Below are 21,058 nucleotides of genomic sequence, written 5' to 3'. Positions count from 1 at the left end.
TTGCCTTAATTCTGTTGGATAAATTTTGAATGACCCAACTCGGATCAGTACCAGATGTCTACAAGATGCTTAACAGCCTCTAAATTAACAACCATCGACAGTAATTATTTCATGTATGTTTTATGCAAAAATAAGTCGTTTCCTGAACGCCGCTGCCTTTCCGTCCGTCCCGCTCGCTCGCTCTCCGCCTCTTCACCAGCTAATTCATTACGCCGTAATCCTCCCCAGCTCTATCCGCACGAGGCCATTTAACGGCGACTGGGTGCGCCGACGCCCGGCCTGCCTAATGCCCCTCCATGTGGCTAATAAGCGGCGGTCTAATAAACGCTTTACCTGAGAGGAGGATCTAAGCGGATTTGTGAACAAGGGTGTTTAAACCGACATGTTGTCTTATTTAAGGCGCCTGTCAACCGATTTGATACTTTAAAGCCTTTGGCCTTTCTGATGTTACAGGAATCCTCTTTTCAGACATGTTGCTCTGTGTCGTCTGATAGAGATGTCAGGCCTACGGAGCCTCGCAGAAATATGAAAACCCTCTTCATTTTTTGGTATTTTGTCACTTTAAAACGGCAAACTGCGACATATTTAATACGGTTGTTCTGATAAAACTTTTTCACTTCTGTGATCAATATCGATCAATAATACATCTGGTATAATGTTCAATATATAGAATGTTCATTGTACTCCGATCCAGAACCGCACAGCATTCTGGGAGATTGGCAGAGGAAATGCTGTAGCCACTAAACTTCTCATGGTTGATGTCATCAACTAACTCACTCATTCTTTGGTTACCTAGCAACTCACTCATTCTTTGGTTACCTAGCAACAACTTGTGGAGTAAGTTGCCCAGCAGTAGTTTAAGGTTTCGCCACCGTACCGCCTAACTGCTTAAAAATACAAAACAACCGTGTGGAGCGAAAAAAGGAAAGGTCACGGCACTCATTTATTTCAGATCTTTAAAACAAAAAACTAAACAGTTATTGATATCAACTGATATGAAATGCTTATATCGATCAGCCATATTGTCCAGCTCTACTGTACTGATATTAACCTGATACGATATCAGCATGAATCTTACATATTTTATTATTTTGTATTGTGGATAAAAGAAAATGTATGTTCTCCTTGTGGTTTCTCTCGGGTACTCCAGCTTCCTCCTGCTTTCCAGAAACATGACTGTTGGGTTGATTTGTCTACAAACTGTCCTTTGGTCTGAGTGTGTTTCAGGGTTATTTTTGAGTTTTTCATCATAGTTTAGTTTTCTTTCATTGTGCCTTTTTTGTTTGTCTAATTCAGTTAGTTTTAGTTAGTTTTTAGTGTTTGCTAGTTTATATAAGTTACATATTGTTTAGTTTCAGTTTAGTTTTTAATGGTTATAGTAGTTTAATTTTTCTGACTTTGGTTTGTTTTTATGTCAGTTTTTTATACAATTAAGCATCAGGATAATCACTTGCTACATTAATCGTTTGCTGCAGGTCTAATTTATAATGACTAACTGTGAGTCAGTGTGTTTCTGCTCCGTAAAGTTGGTGGCTCTTTCTCAAATTAATGCAACTTTGGTTTCCCTGGTAGTGATGAGTAATCCTCAACCAGTCCCCGGTCCTCACCAGACTGGATTTAACCCCCCAGCCATGTCATCCCCCAGTTAGAGCCTCTACTCAGCGCTCTTTACCTCTGCTGCTGCTCCCAGGCCCCACCTTAATAAACCCGCCAGCGTAAATGTCACTGGCTTCCACCTTCACGTCAAAGGTCACTGTCAATAGACCTGTGTGTGTGTGTGTGTGTGTGTGTGTGTGTGTGTGTGTGTGTGTGTGTGTGTGTGTGTGTGTGTGTGTGTGTGTGTGTGTGTGCGTGTTTCGTGAAACCCTCACTGTGCGTCTATCAGATGCAAGTTTGCTGCGCTCCGCTCATCCATGCCTCTCTCACACGTCTGTCACACTCGGAGAGCTAATGAAGGCCACAGCCACTCTCATACATGTTGATGCATTCACCAGCAGCATCAGACATCGCAGCTTTTCACTTAATTTACGCCCACATTTACACTTCCAGCTCAGAAATTGGACGGGACATTGATTTTCTGTTGGATGGAGGGGGTAGGAATGCACATATTTTTGCTTGATGTCAACTAAATCAACCATAAAAGGTAAATTGGATATTTTTTTGTCCAATGGTCGTACTCTGAGAACCAGTAATAAACTTTACCTTTCTCTACAGTGACAGTGTTGAGGAGTACTCGGATAGTCTGAACGGGGAATCCTCTGGGACCCAGCTTCACACGCGGCAAACTCATGGAAAGGTTGGCCCTCATTCAGATCCTTTTCTTTTTTCTTTTTTTTTAAAGCTCAAATTTCCAGTCAGATTGGATCGCAGGATTTGGCTGCATCTGCAGGTGAATCGTTCCGGCTGGGTGATAAATCGATTTTATCAATTAATCAAATTTTCTATTTTCGAAGATCAAATTTTTTGAAAATCTGGATTTTTTTCCACCATTTCCTCCCTCAGCCCTCCCAAGAAATACCATCATGTTTGACAAACATGTTCTACAGCTTCAGGTTAAATCACAGAACCAATGATTGAAATAAAAGCCATTTAAAAAAAAAAAGCTAAATAACTAATTATTTTTTAAAATAAAAAATAGAAAATATCCATTTGGTGGCTCCTTTTGCATGAAATACTGCATCAACACGGCTCTGTTGATCACATTGATTCTTATCGACTCGCATCAACCATCAAGATATTTAAGTGTGAACTGTTCATACTTTATTACACAGGATTTGATTCTCTATCATACAGTCATGTGAACATCTGCAGTCCAGATCAGCCCTAAGTATTGAACAGAAAAATCAAATTGAGTGTTATTTTTCCACATAAACACAGTAGTTTAACATGGAGAGGGGGACGAAAAGTTCTCCAGGGAGGTTGATAGGAAGGGCTGGACGGCGTGAGACTGAGAACAAAACGATGTGATTTTCCTCTCGCAGCAGCGACAGTGAGAACTGATTTCGTCAGTTTGGCTTCAGTGTAAACCTCCCAAAGCTGCAGCAGCAGCTGATCAACTCCATGCAGTCTGGATGTTTTCATATGAAGCATGTTCAGACAGCAGATCAAAACAATAATCAGGTTTACGGTGTTTTTTTCACCTCTTTATTAAACTCATGAAGAGGCAGTTGAAAGCGGTGCCTGCCTGCCGTGTAAAACCTGTGAGCTGTCAGGACTCGTCTTTCCTGATCCTTTCATTTTCCCGTCAACCTTTCCATCCTCATTGCTGTGACAGCCCAGGTCCCCACACAACACGCGGCGCCACAAACCAAACACCTCGTTTCCCCCTCTGATCAAACCTGCCTCTGATTAAATCCTACCTGGCTCGTTTGATGTCATTACAAACTGTTTTGCATTGGGAGGTGTCACACACACTTCCACACACATTTTTTATTTATTTTTTTGCTTGTAAATGATGACACACTCGTAGCCTTGGTGGCGTGGGATGAATCGAATCCCTCAGACGTGATTGAACAAAGCAAGCAGCTGTCAGAGCTGATCTCCACGCTCAGAGTCGGGGACTGTAGGAGTTTGTTGAACATGTTCAGGTGAATTATTTAGGCGCAGGATGATTTGTCTTGTTGTGTTAAGCTGAGCAGAGTGTGTGATCACAGTGTCACCTCGATCCCCATGTCAGCCAACCGAAGCTTGTCAACTGTTGTGTTCCATTAAACGACGTTTTACCGACTTTCTTCTTCTAGTCCTACAGGCAGTTGATGAGCTTAAGCCCATACGCACAAGCAACTGGATCCAAGAGCAGACAAGGTAGCACAAGTTTTCACACCCAGAGCAACTAAAATACAGTTACAGTACCTCACAGAGGTATTCCAGTATTTTGTCACGTTACAGCCACAAATTTCAACTTGCGTAGATGTGAAGTGGAAATAAAAGGATTGACACGTAAAAATCAGAGCAGTTATCAATCAAATACCTCTAAATTATAGCAGAACAATAAATCACTAACAGTATATATCACAGTAGACACATGATTGATATCAACCGATAATACATCAGATATTCAGTATGTAGAATATTCACTGAGCTCCAGTCCAGACGTCCAGACTTGAATCCAAATGCAGCTGCATTGAAAGACAGTTTTACAATATAGTGACTCAAATGGGCTGAGCACAAAAGCATGCCACACTTTTCAGATTTTCACTTTCTTTTTAAAAAAGTGTTTGAAAATATTTTATTTCAGTTTGCTGTTTCAGTTTTTTCCTTTCAGCTCTTTAAGTAGTTATAAATCAGAAGTGTAAATTATTCTAGCAGTTAAATATATCTGAGTTTTCACATCAAGTTTATCATAATTAACTAAAACTAACAAAATAACAAAAACTGACATTCAGATATTTCTTTTGTTAACTGAAATAAATAAAAACGTAATAATAGAGAAAAACTATGACTATCTGGAACTGTGTTGTGCATTTATAAAACTAACTAAAACGTATTGAAATGACAAATATAATATCCTTCATTTTCATAGTTATCAAGTATAAACACGAAACTGATGTGAAATGTATTTATTTTTTCCACACAAGCAGTTTACTTTGCTGTTGGTAAGTTAGTTTCTTTTCTTTTTTTTATTACAACTTAAATTTTATTAATTTTTACAGAGCAGAACAAGTCCAACTTATTTACATGAACAGAGCTTCTTCTGCCCCCAGCACAGACTAAAAGTAGCTTTTTGAAACTTTAATAAGTTTGTAATCTTTTCCATTTGGTACATTTCCAAATACATTTCTTTAGTATTCATTGCCCAGTGCGATTTGTACATAATCACATCACGATCCTTTGACCTGTTTGAATTCTTCACCTATAAATTCACCAAAATATGAAAAAACTAAAACTACCATTTTCATCAATAAAAGCTTAACTAAAACAAATTGTTTAATTAATAAAAACTAGCAAACAAACTCTAAAACCTACCTAAAACTAATTGAATTAGACAAACAAAAAGTAAAAGTGAACTAAAACTGAACTATAATGAAAAAGCCAAAGCTGTGAAGCACATACATGTCTACATGCGCCTGTAAACTCCCAGCCGGAGCGTCTAAAAACAGATTCCTGAGTTTCCCCGCTCACGTCGCCTCTGAGGCAGCTGCATGTTCTCCCTCTGTTAGATGATAAACAGCAGGAGCCCTGGGAGCGAGGGACAAGAGGGGAGAAACGGAGGTGGAGGAGGAAGAAGAGGCCGACGAAGGCCCAGCACTGCTCCTCCTCCTCTCTGCAGCAGCGCGTCGAGTCTCTGCAGCGCCACATAGACATCCTGCAAAGTGCCAGGAAGGATGCTCTGCTTGCAGCCAGAGAGCTGCAAGAGGCCAATGAAGCGATCAAGGTGCAGCTCAACAGCAGCAAGCAGCTCACACAGGTAACCCAGGAATGAACTGGAAATATTTCACTTTTTGTTTGTTTTTTTGGTGAACATTTTTAATGAGACAGCTGACAGCCCTGCTCTCTACTGTGGAGGTTACAACCACAGAGCAGAGGAGAGCAGCAAGCAAGACAAGTTTATTTTTACACAAGTGTTTCTCAGGAAAATAAAGGAGCAGAGGCAAAGAAAATGAATTATGGGTTCAGAGTTTGTAGTCCCAACAGTTTCTACATATCCCGGGTTTTCGGAACTGAGGAGCTTAGAAAGTAAATGCTGCCTGGCCTCGTTTGATTCTGAAGAGGTGTCAGGAAACCCAGAGGCTCATACCTGACCAGCAGCTGTGGAGGCTGTTTAGGCCCGAAACCATTTGGTGTCTCATAGAACATCTTTACAAGATCTTTACTTTTACAACAGGGAGTTAAAACACATTGATCTAAATATGTTGTCATTTTCCTATTAGCCTAAAAGTTGTTGTTTGTGATCCATAAAAACTCATTATTATTTAAAAAATGATCTTTATTATATTTGTCTATTATGGAAGTCGCCATTTTTTCATCTCTGCAATGCATGCTGGGCCAATGGTGCGGTTCGGTTTTGGCAGAAAACACAACATCAGCTGACGTCATCAGCAGGAGCAAGACCAAAACAAAGTAAATGGATGTAAACTATATTTCATCTCTCTTATAGCCTAATGTGAGAGATTAAAGTCACAATTCTGACATTAACATCTAAATTCTGAGAAAACTTCTAAACTCTGAATTCTGACAATTCTGAATTCTGAAGTTTAAATTCTGAGAGAAAAAAAAGTTTGTTTTTGAGATTAAAATCTAAATTCTTACCACTGTATCATAGTTTTCTCCTGTAGTTGCTCTTGTCTTGTACATAAAAAACCATGTCCCCAGTTATATTCATCCAGCCTCCTTCTAATAGAGACGAGCTAACTGCTTCCTACAGGTGAATTCACTCACCTGTCGAGTTATTTAGTGGTTAGTCAGTCTGATAGGAAACAAACCGCGCACACCAACATGTCGACAGAAACAGTCATTAACCTGATAGGCAGGATATTCCTGTAGTGTGAATATCCTGACTGAGCTGCAAACACCAACTAGACATATAATGAGAGACGAGGCTGTGTGTGTTTTCGTAAAGTTACAATCTGTTGGACTCGTACACACAAGTCAGAGTGCAGCTCTCACAACGCTGCCACCCAGGAAGTGGCCCTGGTGCCCCCACCAGGCCTCTGATTGCTGAAACCAAGGGAGACCTTAGACTCAGACACAGCAGTGGAGGCACACACACACGCACACCTGCACACACACACCTACACACACACGCACACACACACACCTACACACACACCTACACACACACACACACACACACGCACGCACACACACACACACACACACACAAAGGGGAGTGAATGAGTGGACGGAGGGGGAATTGCTGTCTTCCTGTTTGTTTCCTCTCTCCTCCTACAGTATTAATGCTGCTCCACCAGAGAAAGTTGGAGCCGACCGGCTGGTCAAAGCCGGGTCTTGTTGCCCTCTCTGAAAAGGCCAAGAGGTGATAGACTTTGGACTTGTTCCAGCCGGTCCTGGCCAACTCTCCAACTAAAACTCTGCTTGTAATTGGCTTAGGACAGGCTCCACAGGGGCCATCATGTGATAGGTAGCATGGCAGCTTCCCAGAGACTTGTTTGTGTTGCTCTGTCTCCTGATCCTTCAGCCATTCTGTCCTCTCCGCTTCTTTTCCTGCCTCACTGCCTTATAAAGTCATACACTGTTGTCTTGTGTCTTCCATTATTTTTTCTTTCCAGGTAGTTCTTCAGCTCACACATTTAAAAACCTTAAACTGGATACAACCATCAGTGTTTAAGCAGTAGTTTTGGTGGTAGAATACCATCCTGAGGGTCTTTCTGCATGAAGTTTGCATGTTTTCCATGCAGGGAAACACAGAGACAAACAGCCATGCACACACTCACACCTACAGACAATTTAGAGAGACCAATTAACTTAACGGCTGTGTTTTTCACCTGGGGGAGGAAGTAGGGGAAGGTGATGTGGACTCAAAGTTTTATCATCATATTTTGTGGGAGTATTGTTATAACAATAAAAGTGACGATAAGAACTATTTATTAATACTTTTTTACATAAGTGGATGGCAGCGCAATCTTTGCCCCACAAACAAATGCAACTTTAAAAACCTTCCCTTTTCTAATGTGCTTCTTTAGGACACCAGTCACATGAAAGAATGTGAATAAACTACAGTTAATCATATTTTCAAATTTATTGGTACGTCTTTATTGAACAAACAATAGAGAAAAATTATAAAACACAATTTTAGTTTAAAAATAATTAATTGGAATTTATTGTGACAATAATAAATGAAAATCTTAACATAAGAAATGTATAACAATAAATGTATAATGATAAACGATAAACGATGATACCTGGGAGGAAACCCAGGCATTCACTGGGAGAACATCAACTCCATGTAGAAAGACCCTGGACTAGTTACGATTACTCAATTACAATTACTTGAGTAACTTTTTTTGGAAAAAATAAAAACAAAAGTACTTTAGGAGCATTTTTACTATGCTGTAATTTTTACTTTTGAGTAGTTTTATTATGACGTTGCTCTACTTTTACCTAAAACTTGTGGATTTTCTACCCACTGAATGAGAAACAAACATGTTTTAACCATGTTTGCTAAAACATGGTTAAAACATGGTTTAACCAGGTGTGAGACTCAGACTCACACCTTCAGTTTTCTTAAAGTTTCATAAGTTTTTTTATTGGAAGGAACTGATTTAGAAACATTTTCTTTTGCCTGATTAAATTTTTTGTTACTTATATGAATTATTGTCATTTTGGTCCTTAAAATACCAAAATTTCTTCTTAACTTTATATTTTGGTCTGTCTGATTTATGTTATTTTAAAAGATTAAATGATTGATAAGCTGATCAGTTACTCAGTACTTGAATAGACTTTTTATCAAATACTTTTTTACTCTTATTTGAGTAAAAACTCTTTGTTGAGTATAATTTTTGGGTCCTTTGTCCACATCTGCCCAGGACGGTCTTTCAGCAGCGCTGCCTGCTGCTCCACTGTGTGTTTCTGCTAATATTCAGATTATTTGTCCGGCTGCCGTTGACTCCAGTGATCCCATCAGGCCGAGAGAAAGCGGAGCCAGAGAGAGAGGAGTCCTCTCCTCCTCCCAGTATATCCGTCTGTGTCAGTGTCATTTCTCACCAGCGCTGAAAATGGCCTGTGAAATCAAAGCTTGTCTTACAGGAAGTGTCATCAATGCCTCTCTTAATTCGTGCTCTGCTGCCACTGGGGCCATATCCCCACTTTTTATTCCCCGCTCCTCTCCCCCAGGCTCCCAGGGGAGGCGGCCTGTGTGCCTTCAGCAGAGCAGAGGAAACCTAAAACAAGAGGGATTCTATTAAAAGGTGTCAGCCAGCAACCAGATATCAATAACCTCCATGTATGCAGAGCAGAGAGCAAACCCTGGGGAATCTGTGGTTTCATTCGTGTGTGTTGGCTTGCTGTGTTTTCCAGCTTTGCTTTACACGGTCAGAAGTATTTCCATGTATCATGTCTCCTATTTGTGCCATTAAGCATTTTTCATGTTTGACACAATACCGTATCAGTTAATCATTGCAATATTGAGCCAAAGTTGCAGTGATGTGATTATAGGTCGTATTTCCTAATAAGGAAGACAGGAACTCACTTTAATATTTGCCACAGATGTGTGGTTTATCTTGATCTCTTTAGAACCATTGATACACTGAGATGTACCTGATCAGATGATAGCATTATTATTAATTAATCTAAACTCAGTTATTCAAATGCAGACCTTTCTCACTTACTTGAAACCAAACATATGTACTTAATAACTAAGTTACCCCAATTATTTTCCTACCTACTGACTCACAGCTAACTTACTCTAACTTGTTTACTGACATAATAACTTACTAATGTGTTTTCCAACTCACTAGTATTTACTAGTTTACACAATTAACTACCATCATTGTTACTAACCTAATAACTCATTCACTACCTAATAATTCATTTAACTATTTCAGCCACTGACTTAATAATGTCTACCTTACAGTTTGTTTTAGTTTAGAACTAGCATACTAACGTCTTTACTTACTTTCTAACTTCAGTTTGTCTTCTTATGGCGTCTGCAGAATACTTAGACATATTTGAATCCCTTTCCTCCGAATAAAAAACTTCACATTTACACTCAACTGTTTTATTTACTAAAAATTGACAGGAAAATCTGGGAATGTGAGTCTGGAAAGTGATGGAATTTTATAAGTGAAAAACGTGTTGTAAACCTATAGAAAAATGTAACTGATTAAGTTAATTTGCTCTCAAGTGAATAGATATACAGTGCTGTGGACATGTCATAAATCTTAATATACATGATTATTAATTTAAATGCTTATGGTTCTGTTTGCACACAATGTTCTGTGAATGTATATGCCCTCGCCCTACAGCATCACTGCAGGTAATAGGATACAGTTTCCTTCATTAGCTCAGTCTGTTATTGTTGGTCGGATCATGCAACAATACGTTGCAGCTCGTTATCGCTCTTCAGTTCCCTCCACGCCAAAACAGAAATAAATATTTCCACGTTTTTTTTGCGAGTAGGCCCAACTTCAACTTTTTTTTGTTTTGTCCCCCTGACTGGCTCACCAATCCTGTTGTGGCTAACTCTGCAGAAGCTGACCTCTGACCTGGCTGGTGTGGAGCAGCAGAAAAAGGTTTTGGAGATGGAGCTGGAGCAGTGGAAGCGGATTACGCTCCCCCCAAAAGCTACACCTCCACCAGCAGCACCACCCACTGCACCAGCAAACACTGAGTGTTCCTGTCAGGGCAGAACCGGACCGGCCCTCCAGTCCCTGGAGGCCGAGGTCAAGCAGCTTCAAGTCAGACTTAAGGTCAGTGCTTATTGGGTTAATCATCTACCCTCGTTCTCCACCTTGCTGTGCATGCCTCTTAGGATAAATCTCTTAATAGGATGATAGCATTAAATAATGTGTTCATTTCTAATTTTTTGCTCTGTGGGGCATGAATGAATAAAGTGTAAAAATGTCAAATCCGTTTGTGTGATTTTAAAGGAAATCTGCATCGATATCTGCATTCTAAACAATTAATCACAAGCTACCACTGGGATTAATCCAGATTAACCATGATGCTTACCTTTGTTCAAATGTAAAAATGTACATTATCAAAATAAGATTGTCTCAAACCAAGCATCTCAGTTTTCCAGATTTTCATGTCGTCACCTCCCTGAAATAACAGCCTGAGCCACTTTTTTCTGAAAGTGATTTTAGCAACAACAACAACAAAAAAAACAAACAAACCCCTTTTTATCGCCAGAACAAAATGTAAAATCACTTTTGGCTAGAAATTTCTTAGGCTGTTAATTTAGGAAGATGACAATATTCGGGAAGGTTTAAAAGAAGGCATTTTGTTTCAAATGTGATCAAGAAACTTTAACTAAAACTGATTGTGTTTCAGTGTTGCGATAAGCAGGCTACATGCTACCTTGGTTTTTTCCTAACGTTCATCGCAATGTTTCTTGTTCTGTTTTATTTTTTTGGTTTCTTTTTCAGAGAATTTTTGGCACTAGTGGACTTTATTTGTTCCTTTATCAGTAAAGGAACCAAACCTGTGACGGCGGCGTCTGGGCGAATAACCTCTGTGTACGGGGCGTCCGCTCCAACTGTGGTGTTTTTGAGTGCTGTACATGATCGTGTAAATCGCTTCTGTGGACTAAAAGTGATTCATCTGGTTTACGTCATGTTAATGTGTTAAACTTTTTAGATTAATCGCATGCGTTAACGTTGACATCCTTAGTTAAAGTATGTGTATTTCTTTACTATTCTTGTGGCCATTCTAGCTGCAGCACTGTTCCACAGCCCAGCAGTCCAGGATTAAACATGCATTTTTAGTTGAGGAAAAAAAGTCTCTCAGATTTCATCAAATATCAATTTCTGAGGCACTTTAACATTTCACTGAAAGCCTCAAAGTCCTTGAAGCTTCTGCAAGAAACTCTGTCAAGGTTTTACTTTTCAGATCATGCAAGAAGAAAAAAAAGCACAAAGTTTTCCGCCTTTTTAATTTACACACTGCATCACCTGAAATTGCATGTGATTTCAACATGAATTAGCATTTCATACCAATTGATCTTATTTCAGAGTAGCTGTCAGAAAGATGAGAAATGGAGGGTAACAGTGGCGATGCGCCCTGCATGGCGGGGAAGGAGGTGCGAGCGCCACCGCGACATTATCACCCTCTCAGCAGCCCGCTCATCAGCGTCACCGAGCAGATTGCTGCTGTCGGTGCACACGTCTCAGGAAGTCATGCCAGGTGACACCTTAACAGAGAGGGAGGCGACGGAGGCGCATGTTTAACAACAGCTTGCAGTGGAGCATTTCCCCCAGACAGCGGCCTTCAAACCAAGAGTTCATCATTTTTATAAGCTGACATCATGACGTCCTTTGTTTCGTAGGCACAAGTGTTTAACACAAGGGCTTCAACTGATCTAATCTATTGATTAGTCTGACGATTAATCAATGGAAATTTGACCAATTATGCAGATTTTTTCTTTAAACCTTTTTATACAATATTAGAAATACATTAAAATATGCAAATGATTAAATGATTAAATTCCTTTTTGTAAACTTTATTTTTATGGCCTAAAATTTAGTGACAGCCTTCCTTTAGTGAATGCTTGTTCATTTGCAGCAAAGGATGCAGTTAAAAAACATACTTCGACATACAGCGAGGTATGATTTAGGATTAGCTGATTAATAATTGAATATCAAAGCATGTTTAAAAGGAGATTTGTTTGCAGTTTTTAAGTGGGTGAAGCTAAAACTGCCACCTGAGAAGTTCAGAGTAAAACTTTTATTTACAAACGAAAGTTTTCTGATGTTAAATGTAAAATTTACGACATTTTGAACGTCTTTTTCTTGATGAGTATGTTGTTGCTTCAGCAAATTGGCCTTTTTTATACTCCAGTTAATGATTAATCAATCACTAAATTAGTTGATTTCAATAATCAATTTATCACAATTAATCCAATTATTCTTTCAGCGCTTTTTAATACTCCTTAGATGCCTTACACATGCTTTTTTTATCAGTATTGAAGGTGTGGGTTATTCTTTCCACTTTATAAAATGTATTATTCTCTTTAACCTCTTTTAGCGCCTTCTTGCCTTCCACTGTTACCATAATGAGAAGGCGTGCTGTGCTTGACCCGCCATCAGCCGGGCTGAAACACATTAACAAACGCTCGTACCGTGTGCCCTCTCCCCAGAGCTCGAACGCTGAAGCCACAAAGCAGATGGCGGCTAACAAAGCCCTGCGCGGACAGCTCCAGGAGAAGGAGGACAAGCTCAGCCAGCTGCAGGACAAGTTAGTTACACACCTTTGTCTTAATTAGTGCTGCTTGTCCTCTTCGTGATCCCGGCTGTTTGTTGTTGTAGCTCTGCGATGCACCTTTTCCCCCCCTGCACCTCTTTGTGTCTCCATCCCTCTGTCTGTGTGTCTTAATGCATTCTGTGCAGCTCTCATCTGCTGTGTTTGATTCCACCATGTGGCGATCCTCTCTCTGCTGCAGCTTCATCAGCAACTCAAAGAAAACAGTGTGGGATGTTAATATGAGCAGCTAGAGATAACACAGCGCACAAAGAGTCGTACCACTTAAACTTTTTCTGTTTTGTTGCATTGAAGCTACAAACTTATGTCACATTGTGTTGTGAAGTGGAACGAGAAATTTGCATGATTTAGACTCTGACCAGTTTCTGTGTCTCCACCCGGTTTCACTGCGACAACGGTTTATTCAGTGTTTTAGGGTCAGAAAAGTCTCTTCATCCGCTTGTTTAGTCTGGATCAAAGGCAAACTTTATATATTTTTTGCTTGGTAAGGTTTGCTTTCACAATGTGCTTTTTAGACTTTAATTTTTAAACAAAGCCACACAGCTGACGATCATTGCTCCCATTGGACAGAAATGATGGAGGCGGGACAGAGAAACCACACACAGAGCTGGGGAAAGGTTTTACTGAAGGACGAGCAGCACGACTTCAACATGTTTTTACTCAGCTAGGAGTAAAAACATGTTGTTCAAGAAATTACTCAAGTAAGAATAAAGTATTTGGTAAAAAGGCTGCTGAAGTATCTAAATACGAATATGAAGTTTTTTACTCAAAATACTTTGTATAAATAACACAACAAACCTATGCAAAGAAAACGTTTTCCTAAATTTAAAATATAAAACTTATGAAACTTTAACAGAAACTGCAGGTTTGTGTAACGAGTTTGTTCTTCATTCAGTGAATTTACTCACAGTGTGCAGAGAACCCAGGAGCTTTACTGAAGTAAGAGTAGCGATGCGTCATAAGAAAGTTACTCATTAAAGGTAAAAAGTAACTTTTTTCCAATAGATTACTCAGGTAAATGTAACGAGTTACTACCCTACTCTAATTTTATTTGGTAAAAGCAAACTTTGGAAATCCTGCTTGCTGCATTTCTGTTAGTATTTGTGGCATGTTTGCATAGAGCAGCAACACACTTCTTTATAGGCACTGGCCTCTTTGAAACAATGTGCAGGAGGCTCCACCAGAGCTCTGACAGCATCAGAAATGGAGTTTGCCATTCTAAAGTGTTCAATCCACAGCTTTCCTGTAAAATCACTGATTTCCCCAAAACACTGCATACGTAGCCGCTGCTCAGTCAAAGAGGCTTCGTGCTCCAACGCCTGAATAAGACGCCAAAGTCTCATCTGCTGGCTGATCTACGCCAGAGCCGTGGCTGAATTATGAACATATCTCATCTGTTGCCACCAGGATTTTTAATGACTTAATGCGTGAACCGACTTATTCATGTGTGATTTTTATTTCATTTCTTATTTAATGGAAACACATGAATTGCGAAATTGTGGCTTTTTTTAATGCATTAGTGGAATATTGAAAAAGTTATATGCACATCTTGGTCTTGGCTTTTTCCAGTGAAATTCCTGCAGGGCCGAGAAATCATGATCATTCTGCTAAAACAATTGACGCATTTCCTCCTGGTGCTGCTCAAGATTAAACTCGCATCAAGCAGCTCTGTGCACTGCAAAAACTAGTTCCACTGGAAGATTATTTCACTTGTAACATGGGAAAAATGTCTCATTACAAGTGAAATAATAAAGTACCACTAATAATAAGTACTTTTTAAAAACTAGGAAGAACTAATGGTTTAAAACAAGTTACTTTTAAGTTAGTTTTATCTTATTTAAAGTGTACCAAGATATTTGCATTAGAAATTAGACTTGGTAAGGTTTTGTGTTTTTACAGTTTGATTGCAGACGCCATGTCCGCCATGCGTTGGCTGCCATGTTGTTGTTTGGAGTTTGTAACATCCGGCCTTCTCACGTAAATTACATGTGAATCAATGAAACCAGTCAGCTGTCAATCTAACCGATTGTGTTCAGTAAATGGCCTTTACTGCCTTTGCGATGTTTACGAAAACAGAGATGAGCCGCGCAGGATCTGCTAATGGAGACGAATCTGGGAAGCAGTTAAAGACGCGGCTGGCAGCAGCCCCTGTCGAGTCTCTCAGTTCAGCTTTTACTGCATTACGTAGTCCGCATGCGTCGCTGTAGACGATTCACTGTTGAGATCTGACCCACGTCTTGCATTTGCACTTTCAGAAAGGTACAAAGAACTACTTGGCTTTCCTCTGGTTGTGTTTGTCCGCTGTGCTCTGTCCTCTGCCTGACATTCTCAATAATACATCCAGGTTGTGCTTGCGATCAGAGCTGGGCGCAGGCGCGTGTTTGCGTGTGACCAAAGCACCAAGGATCACAGCTCCGTTTTCTCGCGACATCCGTTGCCTCTCCTTCATCTTTTTGTCGCTCAAACGCAACTCTGGATGTAAGTTTCGGCCTGCTGCTCCTCCGTGGAGGGACTCCTTCTCAGAATGAAAGACATGTCTAGACGTCTCTGAAATATACATCTCAGCACACGCACAGGGAGCAAGGCTGCTTTGCCTTAAAGAAGAGAAGAAGAGGGGGGGGGTAAAAAAAAGGGAAAAAAAGAAATGAATTTCAAAGTACACCGGCATGTCCTCAGTCAATATCCGGCACTATGGCCCTGCCTTATTTATGAAGCTGCTGCTTTCATCTTTAGCCCTGTTGTCTATCAGCCACATGAAACATCCACCCTGTCTTCACTCCTAACAACATACACAGAAAAGTGCTCTCTCGCTCCTCGCTAACGCTCCGCACACCGCTGACTGTTGTTATTACAATACACGCATGTTTGATGAACAATATCGGCAACAAGCGCAGAACAAAGGGAACAAACGTGCGAGCGATCGCGATGCAGTCGGAGGCTCCTCGTCTTCTCGCTCCCACTAACGCTCATAAATAGAGATCATACGATCCGGCAGAAGTTCTGCGTATCGCTCATTCTTTTTTATCCTCTATTCTTTTTGGGGTGTGGGAGGAAAAAAAAGAACATCTAGAATAAATGTTGTGGGTCTAATTGCCATTAGCAGCGGGGCAGGGGGAGCTGCCGGGGCGCTTATTGCTGCTCTCCGTCTTTAAGTCAACAGCAGACAGTCATCTGAAAGGTTCAATATGGGTTTTCTCATTAATGGCCAAACCCATGGGGTAACCAGCCAGCGCTGCTCCCCCCCCAACGTCCCCAGGCTAGACTCGGCTCTCATTTAATTTAATGTCACTCCAATAGGACAAGCTCACACTTATTTAACCAGCCCACCCTCCTAGAGAGACGGGGACATTTGCTCACATGGAGGCATTTGCTGGATCGTTGCGTCATCTGTTTATTTAAAACACACAACACTCTGAGTGTGTGTGTGCGTGTGCGTGTGTGTGTGTGTGTGTGTGTGTGAGAGAGAGAAGAGAAGCCACTACATCTTTGAAATTAAAAAAATCCGCTTAATTAACTGCATCCTTATGATCTTTATTCTATTTGTTCCAGCTCCCTGAGGTTTAGACAACCATGAAAATGCCTTATATCTGCCTTTTATGAAAACAGAATAAAACATGCTAACACACTCAGACCACTTAAAAGAAGAAATCAAGAATATTAAGTATGTAAATAGAGAAGATTGTTGACACAGGAAGTGACACGCGCTGCATGATTGCTACAGTTCAGGGGTAAACAGTTTACAACGTAAAGGCACTGTTTGTCTTTCTGCAACTTGCAGCTCCACAGCCACAAGTGGCTCTTTGGACCTTTCAAAACATCTCTTCATAACTTTGGTTAACATGGTAAAGAATCATCCAGTTTTTAATGGAACCTGGATAATCCATTAATCATCCAGGTTCCATGGCATTGAATTTCCACAACAGAACCTCACTAAAAGTAGCTCCACCTGGTGTTTGCTAATTGGTCCTGGCTAGTCTGAAGGAGCTGAATGTGGGAGGGCTTCTCTGGGAGGCAACAGCTTGGAAACTGCAGCTTGGAGGAGGAGCTGTGCCCTGAAGGCGGGCCTAAGTCCAACCAGGTGTTTTGCACAACTGACTGGTTACCATGGAGATTAGAGGATTTCTCAAACATGCATGAAATAATTAAGGCAATTAAGGTTTTTTATGAGGGAATAACATCAAAACATGATGTAAATCTCAAAAAAGTTGATTTTACATATTACTGCCCCTTTAAAAATTCTAAATTGTCATATTTTAAAAGGTCAGGTGATGTTAGCGGCTCTAAGCGGGTTTTATTTAGCAGGACTGAATGTTAAATCGTGTGTTTGGACTGTACAGGCTGCAGAGCCCTGTCTTATGGGAACTCCCTCTGAAACAAACAGGAAGTCTCCCTTGTAAGCGGCCTCCTCCGCAGAAAGCCTCCCTGTTGAAGCATTTATGTGTCTGAGCTGTAAAATGATAAACATTAAAATGCCGCGTTGCTGTCGCGGCTGATTCGAGACGCCGTTTGTCAAAAAGGACTCCCCAGTAACACTTAAAGCGGCGCTCGGTGCCAGAGCATTTGTTCTAATATATGCCAGCTAGAATTATACATGCATCCCCGTTTTACGCCCCTCCACTTATCCAAGCAGCATGCCAGTGTATTTAGTTGTCATAATGAGCTGTCATGGCTGATGCAGCGCGTTGGGACGCCGCGTCTGCCAGCTCTACTCGTGTGTGCGTGTGTGTGTGTGTGTGTGTGTGTGTGTGTGTGTGTGTGTGTGTGCGTGCGTGCGTGCGTGCGTGCGTGCGTGCGTGCGTGCGTGCGTGCGTGCGCGTGTGTGTGTCGTTCTCTGTGTTATTTCTGTGTTAAGTTTTTGCATCTTCTTTTAGGGTGAGCCACGCTGAGCGAGATGTGGCCATGAAAAGGCAGCTGGTGGAGGACCTGAAGACCAGACTAAAGGTCCTGCAGGACATGGAGAGAAGTTACCGGGCTCAAGTGGAGGACCTGGACAAGAAGGTGGACAGACGTCTCTGTCTCATCACGGTTGAACTCTTTTCACAAAACACTTTCAAACCATTTGATTGCATATTTAGAGCCACTATAACAGTGAATGCATCGTTAGTGTCAGAGCTGAGGTAACAACCAGGACTCTCTCTTTTTTTGTTTTTCAATTAAATTTAATTTTAGTGTCCCTAATGGACACCCTGGACCTGTCGCCATGGCAACACAGAGGCAAACAACCATCATTAGCTGTCATTACAGCTGTTGCTTTTACAACAAATAATAAAAAAGAGTGAAAGCTGTTGCACTGAGTCAACAGTTTGTAGACAAACCTTCAGTAGAAAAACAGCTGTTTGTTTTCTCTGCCAGCTGTGCAGCTCTTTGGACTGAAATGTTTGCTGATTCTCCATCACACTGCATAGAGAAATTCTGAAAAGAGCAATTTCCAAGTCTTTCTTCAAGTTCTTCCTTGGATCTAAATCTGGATGTCTGAGATATTTAAATGTATGGATGTGTTTTTATTCTAAGCAGCAGTTCTCAAAATCTGGCTCCAGTTCCACTGGTGGTGCTGAACCTGTTTTTGTGCAACAGGCAAAAACTTAGAGGAGCAAACAGCAGGGAGCGAGAAGAAACTTGAATGTTTGAGTAAAAATGGAACCAATGGATTAGATGTTGGTTTTTATTTATTTTATTTTTATGATGTTACACCACAAACGGAAGAAAAAAAAACAACTTCTGTTTTAAAATGGCTGCCAAGATGATGGGAGCTGGAAAACTTGGCATTTATCAAAGTGGTACATGTAGGAGTGGATGATATGGACCTTTTGTATTAGTATTCTGATAATAAATGTTATGATTAACATTTCTTATGATTAAGATCCTGTTTATTACTTCGTGTGTGGCATTCACAGTGCCACAAACACGCATATTATTCTTGAAAAACATTTCAAATGGGATTTTTCAGGATGCCATAAACTTTAAAACGTTTTGATTTACATCATTGACTTGCACACAGTAAATGCACTTCATCATATTTTTGAATTTACTCGTATTTATTCATTCTGTCATGGAACAAATAGTGGAGAAAGCAACAAAAATCATACTGTCAGTTTTTTATTTGTCATCAATAACTGATATCTGCAGGGAATTGGCTGTAGTGAATCTTATTTAGGGGTATCAAAGTAAAGAGGGGTGAGTTCCAATGTGTCTCACACTTCACATTTAAACTTTGCAAAGAAAATCCAGTTCAGATAACAAAAACGTAAACTTTGGAGGGTGAATATTTCTGCAGGGAACTGTATACTGTATAAAGTTAGATTGTGTGCATTTAACTGCTCTCTCTGTCCGTCCAGGTGAAAACGCTTTCGGAGGAAGCCTCCAACAGGAAGGCGCTGATTGAATCCCTGAAGAGGAGGTTAAATGTTGCAACAACAGAGAAAGGCCAGCATGAGGCGTCCTGTGCAAAACTGAAAGAGGACATGGAGAAAAAGGTTAGAAACCACCAAAAATACTTGTCCCTACTGAACAAATGTATGTGAACTTCTGAATCTGAAGAAAGTTACAAAAGAAAATCTCTAAAAAATGCTCTCAATAAGTTTTTCATGCATTTAGCAAATAGAAATAATTTAGGACTATTTCAAACGTCTCTGAAAACAAGAGACGTTTGACCTGATTCAACCACAGACAATGAGACGAAACTGTGTTTTTATTCAGTGTATGTAAACATCTGGTTTTATCTGTATATCTGACGCTTTGTACTGACTCTTTCACATTTTATTCAGTTGTTCTGTTGAAGCTCAGTATAGAAATAGACACAAAAGCAAAGCATTGTTTAGTTTGGTTGGTCTTCACATGGAGATTTCCTGCTAATATCTTGATCATATTTTATCACCAATATGATCCGGATATTTTTGTTTCCTGTGGATTATTTTTTTTGTTTCCTGTGGGTTATTTTTTTGTTTTCTGTGGGTTATTTTTTTGTTTTCTGTGGGTTATTTTTTTGTTTTCTGTGGGTTATTTTTTTTGTTTCCTGTGGGTTATTTTTTTGTTTTCTGTGGGTTATTTTTTTGTTTCCTGTGGATTATTTTTTTGTTTCCTGTGGGTTATTTTTTTGTTTTCTGTGGATTATTTTTTTGTTTCCTGTGGATTATTTTTTTGTGGGTTATTTTTCTTCTGTCAGGAGCAGCGGATCCAGGCCCTGCAGGCGCGTGTTGGAGCCAGTGAGCAGGCCTTGTCCGCCCTGGAACAGACCGCCACCGAGCAAATGGAGGGGTTGACCAAGCACAGCTCCCAGGCCCTGGACCGGCTTCAGAGACGGCTGGGTCAGGCGGGCTCGCAGGTGGAGCAGCTGCACTGCTTCATCAAGGTACAGCAGAGCCGCTTGTCTGCTTCAGAAAGTTTTAGAAGTGATTAGGCAAAGGTTGAATTTGTTTGACACAAACGAAGTAGCACTGAGGAGCTTTCTGTCTGTGCAGCTCTAACTGAGACCTGATGGCTCAGAAAAACATTCATCTAAAAAGCCTCAGATACTGGACTACAAACGTAGACAAAGTCCAAAGAACAATACTCAGACCTTCATAAAGCCTGGAGATCGATTGATCCAGACACAAGTAATCAAAAGTCTGACTGTAGATTTTTGCTCAGTTGTGTGATTTCATGGCTCCAGCAGGAAGAAGCGGTAATGATGCGTCTCCCCCTGCTGTAGAGTTACTGGGATCTCCACTGGGAAGCTTTGAGATCTAATTTTGAAGCTGTGTTACTGTATTTAGCTGGTGGACAGTTTGAATTTTAACACCTTCTTGACATTAGCTGTCTACATTTAAAACCAGATATTTACATACAATGAATGAAAAGACAGCATTTTTTCTCTCTGTTTAACATTAAACCAAATTAAACGTTTTGTGTTTTAATTCAGCCTTTGCCTACCTGAATTATTTTTGTTTGCTGAAAACCAAAATAATGGGAGAGAGCATTTCTTTTAGAGAGTCTCACATTACTTCCTTTGGAGTCAGAGTGTTTTGATTCATATCAGAAGCAAAATACCTCGCAAAAATGTCAGCCGAGTCTGGTAAGAGAGTCATGATCCACAATGAGCCGAGTTCTGAATGGGCTGAAACGCCGCTCACAGAGAAGAAGCCAATTACAGAAAACATATTACAGAAAACATGCACACTTTCCAAACTGTGAGGTATGGTAGTGG

At 40.4% G+C, this 21,058-nt stretch overlaps 1 protein-coding gene across 1 annotated transcript in view; it reads left to right on the top strand.

The window, feature by feature from the left end:
* Positions 1 to 21,058, top strand: part of cntln (centlein, centrosomal protein) — a 120,475-nt gene that overhangs the window by 61,345 nt on the left and 38,072 nt on the right. The window contains exons 16-23 of the mRNA XM_088006486.1: positions 2,215 to 2,296; positions 3,741 to 3,804; positions 5,160 to 5,407; positions 10,149 to 10,367; positions 12,755 to 12,852; positions 17,748 to 17,874; positions 19,212 to 19,349; positions 20,039 to 20,224. Of these exons, the coding sequence (XP_087862612.1) occupies positions 2,215 to 2,296; positions 3,741 to 3,804; positions 5,160 to 5,407; positions 10,149 to 10,367; positions 12,755 to 12,852; positions 17,748 to 17,874; positions 19,212 to 19,349; positions 20,039 to 20,224 (1,162 nt within the window). The remainder of the gene's footprint in view (positions 1 to 2,214; positions 2,297 to 3,740; positions 3,805 to 5,159; positions 5,408 to 10,148; positions 10,368 to 12,754; positions 12,853 to 17,747; positions 17,875 to 19,211; positions 19,350 to 20,038; positions 20,225 to 21,058) is intronic.

Source organism: Poecilia mexicana, unplaced genomic scaffold, assembly GCF_051168715.1.
Source record: "Poecilia mexicana isolate PSO_F unplaced genomic scaffold, ASM5116871v1 scaffold_1, whole genome shotgun sequence".
Lineage (NCBI taxonomy): Eukaryota > Metazoa > Chordata > Actinopteri > Cyprinodontiformes > Poeciliidae > Poecilia > Poecilia mexicana.
The sequence above is the reverse complement of the archived record's forward strand: the minus strand, read 5'-3'. Positions and strand labels throughout refer to the sequence as shown.